This window comes from Nansenia antarctica (genome assembly GCF_963989245.1).
Source record: "Nansenia antarctica genome assembly, chromosome: 2".
NCBI lineage: Eukaryota > Metazoa > Chordata > Actinopteri > Argentiniformes > Microstomatidae > Nansenia > Nansenia antarctica.
The window spans coordinates 78,619,084-78,629,083 of record NC_137675.1 but is presented as its reverse complement, the minus strand read 5'-3'; the positions used below and the strand labels follow the sequence as shown (position 1 = coordinate 78,629,083).

The 10,000-nt window shown below is 47.5% G+C and overlaps 1 protein-coding gene across 1 annotated transcript in view; it reads right to left on the bottom strand.

The window, feature by feature from the left end:
* prkcbb (protein kinase C, beta b) overlaps window positions 1-10,000 on the bottom strand; it is a gene marked incomplete at both ends in the record, with an annotated part of 137,739 nt that overhangs the window by 102,484 nt on the left and 25,255 nt on the right. The window contains one exon of the mRNA XM_080523486.1: window positions 1,504-1,586. Within this exon, the coding sequence (XP_080379612.1) occupies window positions 1,504-1,586 (83 nt within the window). The remainder of the gene's footprint in view (window positions 1-1,503; window positions 1,587-10,000) is intronic.

Sequence of the window (10,000 nt, the reverse complement as noted above, 5' to 3'; positions counted from 1 at the left end):
GACAGGGTTTCCTGAGCGGTATGACCACACAAACAATACTAACCATGGTTCAACCATGGTCCTCACCACCGGTGTAAGCTCAGCCCCACTGGTCATCGTCCCCCAGGTGAGACGATAAACCTAGGCCCCACTCCCGAGACGTTAAACATCCTGTGACACTTGTCGTTAGAGTAGGCATGTTAACGCCGGCGTCCTGGCTAACTTTGTCTGGCGTCCTGGCTAACTTTGACTGGCGTCCTGGCTAACTTTGACTGGCGTCCTGGCTAACTTTGACTGGCGTCCTGGCTAACTTTGACTGGCGTCCGGGCTAACTTTGACTGGCGTCCTGGCTAACTTTGACTGGCGTCCTGGCTAACTTTGACTGGCGTCCTGGCTAACTTTGACTGGCGTCCTGGCTAACTTTGACTGGCGTCCTGGCTAACTTTGACTGGCGTCCTGGCTAACTTTGACTGGCGTCCTGGCTAACTTTGCCATCGGCCCCAAATACTATCAGAACCACCTCATTAGTAATCCCCTGCTTTCAATTGGCTCATTCATGACCTCTTCTCTCATCTTCTGCCCTCTCCTCCCCCTCCTCTCCTCCCCTCTCCTCTCCTGCCCTCTCAATAAGGGATCAATAAGGGATCGATAAGTAGACAACAATTGATCAAACAAGGCTACTATACCGTGTACTGTCAGCTCCTACACGCAGCCAAAGGAGTTTGTGTTTGTGGTGTTTGCTCAGAGTGCTGCGTTGAGAATGATTTCCTTGTCATTCTACCAACACATGAATATCTATGAAACGTTCAGATGTTGTGGACCACACCATGTGAATCAATGGTCAATAGATGCAATCAATATTGAGGCTAGCAGTGACTGCTGCTAGCATAGAGTCACACCAGGGGGGAGGGAGGCTTTTAAACTATTAGCTGTACATCCACCAGCAACATCACATACGTTTCTAAAAACACATGGATTATTTTGTGGGAATAAGCTTCTTTATTTGTGGGTCAAAAATATAAACGCAACACTTTTGTTTTTGCTCCAATTTTTCATGAGTTGAAATCAAAGATCTATGATCTTCTATGTCCACAAAAGGCCTATTTCTCTCAAATTCTGTTCACAAATTTGTTTAAATCTGTTTTAGAGAGCACTTCTCCTTTGCCGAGATAATCCATCCACCTGACAGGTGTGGCATATCAGAGAAGATAGATAGATAGATAGATGTTCCACCTCTTGTAAATGATATGTAAATGATAAGTGTTCTAGAGTAAATATCATGTTTGCTTTCTCCAGGCGTATTTGTTGCTGTACTCAAAATTAATTGATTAACTTGATCATTCCCCGAAGGAACAATATTTGTTTTATATGCCTAGTTGTATAAGCTCCATCATGATTATTAGAATGCAGTTATTTGAGTGTGTAAACACACACACACACACACACACACACACACACACGCACACGCACACACACACGCACACGCACACGCACACGCACACAGAAAGAGGGTGTTATACTCACATCTGATGCAGGGCCCTTATCAGCACCCGGACACTGGAAGGTGACAAATTCATGGCAACGCTTATGGACCACGAAACAACACACTGGAGAGAGAGAGAGAAGAGGGGGAGGAAAGGTGGGTGTTGGGAGGGAGGGAGGGAGGGAGGGAGGGAGGGAGAGAGAGAGAGAGAAGAGGGGGATTAAAGGGGGGTGTTGGGAGGGAGGGAGGGAGAGAGAGAAGAGGGGGAGAAAAGGGGGGTGTTGGGAGGGAGGGAGAGAAAGGGAGACAGGGAGGGAGAGAGAGAGAAGAGGGGGAGAGAAGGGGGTGTTGGGAGGGAGGGAGGGAGAGAAAGGGAGACAGAGGGAGAGAGAGAGAAGAGGGGGAGAAAAGGGGGATGTTGGGAGGGGGGGAGGGAGGGAGGGAGGGAGGTAGAGAAAGGGAGACAGAGAGGGAGAGAGAGAGAAGAGGGCGAGAGAAGGGAGGTATTAGGAGGGAGGGAGAGAAAGGGAGACAGAGATGGAGAGAGAGAGAAGAGGGGTGTTGGGAGAAAGGGAGGGAGGGAGGGACAGAGAGAGGGAGAGAGAGAGTTAATCATTCGTTAATCATATGCAATCATCACAAACCAGTGGCAGAAACAGTCGTAGATGTGTGAGAGCCCAGCTGGTGGGAAGACTGGGCCTGAGTGGGCATGCATCACTCACACACACACACACACACACACACACACAAACACACACACAAACACGCATGCACGCACGCACACGCACACAGGGAGCTCTGTATCTTCCACTTCAATCAGAGTGAGCTTCAGTCAGTTTGACAACCAGGAGAAAGAGAGAGAGCTAAATATACACACATCCGGTACACACACACACACACCCACACTCTGTACTGTATGTAGCCTCGAAGGCACAATGTCTCTCTATATGTCATATGTGTCCCTGTGTGCTTGTTTGTGTGCCTGCATGTTTGTGAGCGTGTGAGCATTTGTGTGTGTACGTGTGTATGTGTGTGTGTGTGTGTGTGCGTGTGTGTGTGTGTGTGTGTTATGTGCTCTGTGCTTCTGCAAACTAGCAAACAGGGAAGACAAACATGGCATATGATATGATATCTGCATGAACAGAACACACACACACACACACACACACACACACGCGCACGCACACACACACACACACACACACACACACACACAGGCATGTCGCGCCTCGCCAGAATGCTATTAAAATCATATCCGAAGAACATTTGAAGAACTAAAGTTGTGCTTGATGTCCCAGCCAGGGCCAACAGAAGCACTGGGGGAGTCTCAGATGAGTAAACACAGCAGCAGGGCTGGAGTCAATATGGTCCACCAGCTTAAATAATATACTCGTATACTGTTTACTATGTTTTAGAAAGGACAAACACACACACACACACACACACACAGATGACACACACGCAGGGGACGCACACACGCACGCACGCGCACACACACACACACACACACACACACACACACACACAGATGATACACACACACACTCACACACACACACACACACACACACACACACACACAGATGATACACACACACACTCACACACACTCACACACACACACACACACACACACACACACACACAGATGATACACACACACACTCACACACACTCACACACACACACACACACACACACACACACACACACAGATGATACACACACACACACACACACACACACACAGATGATACACACACACACTCACACACACTCCACACACACACACACACACACACACACACACACACACACACACACACACACACACACACACACACACATATATACATACATACAGAAAAGCACACACACACACACTCACACACACCCACACACCTATACAGTATATGTAAAAAATCATTTGCGGACACATGCTCTCACATACACGAACGCACTTGCCAAGTACACCTCAATGATACTCAACTCCCACGCAACATCCTCTCTTTGCTCACACCGCCCACTCACCACACACACACACACACACACACACACACACACACACACACACACACACACACACCACCCATTTACCCCCATGATATCACAGCTAGAGCCAGAGGAAGAGGAGAATGAGATGAGCCCAGCCTGGATGAGGAACCCAGGAGGAATAGCCCTGCAAGTTTGTGTCCTGAGGTTAGCTGACAGGTAGTGGAACGGGGGAGTGGTTGTCCTGGGGGGGGGGTTGTCCTGGGAGGGTGTTTGTCCTGGGGGGGGGTTGTCCTGGGGGGGGGGGGGGGGTTGTCCTGGGGGGGTGGTAGGGGGTGGAGTTAACCAGCTATTGTTCCCACCCACTACCTGCCCATTACCTGCTTGTGAAAAGGCATTTTCTCTGTTAGTTGATATGAGGTGTACCAACATTCAAATACGATGCATATGTTCTTCAACTTTGTTCTGATTTCAATGTATGAAATCGGAAAAAACATTTGAAAGCTTACAATCTGCCCGTTCATAATCTGTGAAAAACTGAATTTCTTCTTTATTGAGATAGACAGTAGAGATTGACAGGAAGGATGGGTGAAGGAGAGAGGAGGGATGACATGCAGGATATGTCGACGGCCGGAGTGGAACCGGGGACCCTGCGATTACATGGCTGACACCTTAGTGAGCTACGCCACCAAGCGCCACGACGCTCCATTATTAAACAGCCCATTAAATATCCATGTAGCCACAGTTTAGACATGCACACACATAAGCCAGAAAACACACACACACACACACACACACACACACACACACAAGGCAGACACATAAGCCAGAAAACACACGCAGACACGGACACAGGCAGAAAGACACACACACACACACACAAGCCAGAAAACGCACGCAGACACAGACAGACACACACACCTTCTGTCTCTCTCTCTCTCTCTCTCTCTCTCTCTCTCTCTCTCTTGTTCTCTCTCTCTCTTTCTCTCTCTCTCTCTTGTTCTCTCTCTCTCTCTCTTGTTCTCTCTCTCTGTCTCTCTCTCTCTCCAACACCCTTCCTTGCTGCTCCAGGCTATTACATCACAGTCCCAGTAAACAGAGTGTGGTAGCCCTGACACAAGGCTAGAGTTACTGCTAGCGTCTGGCTAGCCCTAGCCATAGAGCTAGTGTAGGGTTACACTGCCATGCAGACGACATGCTATGTTAGCATTAGCCTCTGGCTAGCCACTACCTCCAGACACTGGGTAGAGTAACAGTAGAAACATGCTATTTAGGGTTAGCGTCTAGTTAGCGTCTCAAACTGACAACAACGGATTTGGGAGAGAGGGGGGGGGAGGGAGAGGGAGAGAGAGAGCGGGGTGCTATTTTCACCAGAGGGAGAGACGGGCCTGAGATGGGGCAGTGGAATGGGGCTGGTACTGGGCTAGAACTGGGCTGGTATTGGGCTGGTATTGGACTGGAACTGGATTGGTATTGGGCTGGTATTGGGTTGGTGCTGGACTGGAACTGGACTGGTACTGGGCTGGTACTGGGCTGGTACTGGACTGGTACTGGACTGGTATTGGGCTGGGGCTGGGCTTGAGTTACCCTGTGTGTGGCCCACTCCCGCCCTTCCGCTAGACTAAGTGGATTAGCCATGGGGCTGAGGCTCCAGTCCCCGCTGAGAGCTTTATAACACTGAATAATCCTTCTAATCTGCTGATTCAGATGATAACAAACACACACACACACACACACACACACACACACACACGCTGCTAGACACACACACACACACACACACACACGCTGCTAGACACACACACACATTTTCTACGATAAGAAGCTACACACACATCGTATCCCGTTCTGATAGACACAGACACACACACACACACACACACACACACACAAGGCAACACACACACACACACGCTGCTAGACACACACACACACACACACACACATTTTCTACGATAAGAAGCTACACACACATCGTATCCCGTTCTGATAGACACAAACACACACACACACACACACACACACACACATGGCAACACACACACACACACGCTGCTAGACACACACACACACACATACACATTTTCTACGATAAGAAGCTACACACACATCGTATCCCGTTCTGATAGACACACACACACACACACACACACGCTGCTAGACACACACACACACACACACACACACACATTTTCTACGATAAGAAGCTACACACACATCGTAACCCGTTCTGATAGACACAGACACACACACACACACACGGCAACACACACACACATACACACACACACACACACACACATTTTCTACGATAAGAAGCTACACACACATCGTAACCCGTTCTGATAGACACAGACACACACACACACACACACACACACGCACACACACACACAGTGTCTACAAGCACAGGGGAGATGGACGTGTGAGTTTCTTAGCAAACCCGACGCTTTGAAATCCTTCTAAGTGCATACTTCAAAAGAATAGAGTCACGTGACGATGTCATTACATAACCTTCACAACTCAATCGATACACAACGCCAACCCAGAATGCTCTCTGTCAGTCAATAGCGCTCAGAGGAACGGGGCTAGTGTTCCACAGAGAGTGAGGGGGTGGGAGGGGAGGGGGGAGACACATATAGAGAAAGAAAGGGAGAGAAAGAGAGACAGAAATAGAACATGTGTTCCATCAAAGCTTCTGATTCATACAAACTGTACACCCAAGAGAACTGTAAGTGAGCCCACAATCTCTCCTCTCCTCTCCTCCTTTTCACTCTCCTCTTCTCTCTCCTCCTTTTCACTCTCCTCTTCTCTCTCCTCCTTTTCACTCTCCTCCTCTCCTCTCCTCTCATCTCATCTCCTTTTCACTCTCCTCCTCTCCTCTCTCCTCCTCCTTTTCACTCTCCTCTCCTCTCTTCTCTTCTCCTCTCCTCTCCTCTCCCGTCCTCTCCTCACCCCTCCTCTCTCCTCCTGTCCTCTCCTCTCCTCTCCTCACCCCTCCTCTCTCCTCTGTTCTCCTCTCCTTCACGCTTTTCTTCGGTCCTGTTCATCATTGGCTGATGTTGTGGCTCTCTCCTCTACAGGCCATGCTATTGGTTGATCTACTTCCAGAGACTCTGTGTGTGTGTGTGTGTGTGTGTGTGTGTGTGTGTGTGTGTGTGTTGTGTGTGTGTGAGCGTGACTGAGTAAGTCGTCGTGGTGATGGCCCAGATTCAGGCACTGCCAGATCCACTGGCCTGGTTCGCTTTAACACCCCCCCCCCCACACACACACACACGCACACACACACACACACACATACATACACACACACACACACACACACACACACACACACTCCCACAAAACACACACACACACACACACATGCACAAACACACACACACACACACACACACACACACTCCCACAAAGACACACACACAAACCCACACAACCTTTCAGAAACACCACCGAATCCCATCTCAGTTCATGACCAACTAAATCTCTCCTAATTGAATCCAACCATAGGTCAGTCTGCTCGTTTAAGCGACCAATCAGCTCAGTAAGCATGCAGCCATGTATCACTTGTTAGCTCACAGACAAAACGTGTGCACACTCAAGTAGGGCTGCCACGATTATCGCATGTCATCGCATGTTTTTTTGGAGCTGAAATAAGCGATAAGCATCTTAAGTTTTTCTTCCCTGAAGCTGCCACTGGCTAGCGTTCGCCTATCATCCATACTCACTATGGCTTTTGCCACTTGATTGACGTACAGGTAAGCCAGTCTGAGATCTGATCTTTTCACCTAACACACGGTTCACCACGCATGCGCAGTCAACAGCGCCAACTACAAAATACAAAATACCGGCGAGACTAATTACCTAGTTAGCCTTCCAATTTCTACTATTTACTATTTAATACTAAAGAAAGGGTATACAAATGAGTGGGGAAGCTGGACCAAGTAAGAAACCAATAACGTACAACTTCCATCCAGAATGGGTGGAATGGGAATCCAGAACTTTTTTACACGATGTGATATTGGAAGTGCGTCTGTCTGATCTGCAAATCTACGATGGCTATTTCGAAGAAGGGAAATGTGGCAAAAGAGCGAAAACGTACGGCTGCAACGATAGCTTCTTATCGCGTCAGTCACGTTCTTGTTAAACACAAGAAGTCATTCAAAGACGGCGAAATTGTGATAAAAAGCGTTTCTCGAGGCTGCAGATTGCCTTTTCGATGACAGATCCACAGTGGCTGATGACACCTTGCAAGCCTGCCTACACCTTGCAACCAGCTCCTACAGCCCTGACTACTAGAAACTAGCTGCTTCCTCCCAGTGCCAGGTCTCCCACTAAGGTAGAGAAATGCATTTATTTCCTCCTTTCAAACTAGGGAACTACCTGTTTTGTATCTGGTTTACTTTTCTGTTTGTTGGATCAGTAGTTGGCTATGGTACTGCAGACTGGCTGTCAGTGTGTGAGTGAGAGAAAGTGAGTGTGTGTGTGTGTGTGTGTGTGTGTGTGTGTGTGTGTGTGTAAGAGAGAGAGAGAGAGAGGGAGAGAGAGAGGGAGAGAGAGGGGGGGGGGGGAGAGGGAGGGAGTGCAAAACAGGGTATAGTGCATCTTCTCAGGCATCAAACACATTTTTAAAATGTAGTAGAGAGTGCAAACTGCTGAGTACTACATTTAAAAAATGTGTTTGATGCCTGAGAAGATGCACTATACCAGGGGTCGGCAACCTTAAATGTTGAAAGAGCCATATTGGACAAAAAAAAAAAAAAAAATTCTGTCTGGAGCCGCAAAAAATTAAAAGCCTTATATAAGCCTTATAATGAAGGCAACACATGCTGTAATTGTCTATATAAGCTATATTAGCCTACTATCAACATTACTATTAGTAATTTTTTAGTCATTTACTAAGTAGGCTACAAATACATAAGCCATAGCACATATGCATACAACCGAATGAAAACGTATTGTGCTTTACAAAAGTGAAACACTAGGATAGCGTAAAGGGGATCTGGGGGGTTGCCCCCCAAAACATTTTTAACAGAGTAGATGCAATTTTGTGTATTCTGGTGCCTTTTAACAGGTGGGTTGATACCCACACACACACACACACACACACACGAACGCTCAAACACACACACACATATACACACACACGCGCGCGCACACACACACACACACACACACACACACACACACACACACACACACACATGAACGCTCAAACACACACACACACACACACACACACACACACACACACACACACACATTTCCTCTGTGTGGTAGCATATCCTGATCTTCAGCTGATTAGCATCCTTACATAAGCGGAGCAGAGAGAAAGAGAAGGGATTCTCTAATCTCTACACCACAACCTTCAACTACCAGACTAGATCCCAACACACACTACTGAACATACACACACAGAGAGAGGCAGGGCGGGCGGGCGGGGGGAGAGAGGGAGACAGAGGGTGGGAGAAAACAAGAAGGTGGGAGAGAGGGAGAGAGAGAGGGAGAGGGAGGGAGAGAGAGAGAGAGAGAGAGAGGAGAGAGAGAGAGAGAGAGAGAGAGAGAGAGAGAGAGAGAGAGAGAGAGAGAGAGAGAGAGAGAGAGGGAGAGATCCGCTCTGAGAGGCAGTCAACCGGCCAACAGCGCTCATCTCCCTAGTTACCGTACGCAGCACACTTACTGAGAGAAAACACATGTAGAGACTCAAAGAGAGAGTGTGTGTGTGTGTGTGTGTGTGTGTGTGTGTGTGTGCGTGCGTGCAATAGAAGTGGGAGACAGAAAATGAGAGTAGGAGAGTCAATTCTTTCTAGATAAAATTGCCCTAGAACTTCCACAAAACTATACATACTTTGGCCTAAACATCAGCACCACAGGCAACTTCAACAAAGCTGTGAACGACCTGAGAGAAAAGGCAAGAAGGGCTTTTTACACCATCAAAAGGAACATCACGTTCCAAGACATTACAATTCCAAATCTGGCTCAAATTATTGGACTCCGTTATCGAACCTCTATGATTGCGAGGTCTGCGGTCCACTTGCCAACCAAGACTTTACATAACGGGACAAACACCAGATTGAGACTTTGCATGCAGAAAGTTCTGCAAATCCATTCTCTACACCCAACGGAAAACACCAAATAACGCATGCAGAGCAGAATTAGGACAATACCCACTAATTATAAACATTTAATAGAGAGCATTTAAATGTTATAATCACCTAAAAGAAAGTGACCCTGATACGCTCCACAACAAAGGCCTTACCTACAGAGAGACTCTAGAGATGACCCCTAACCCTAACCCTTACCTACAGAGAGACTCTAGAGAGATGAATGAATGAATGAATGAATGAATGGTCTTTATTGTCATTGCTATAGTACAGGTACCAAACAACGACATTTAGGAGGGGTGGCTCCCCTGGTGTTAGGAAAGAAAAAAAAACTAAAAAAAACACAAGAAGGGAAGGAGCTGGTTTACATAAATAAAGGCTATGTACACTATCCACTATACTATACTGTACAGATAGACGACTAGGGTTGTCATATTGCACA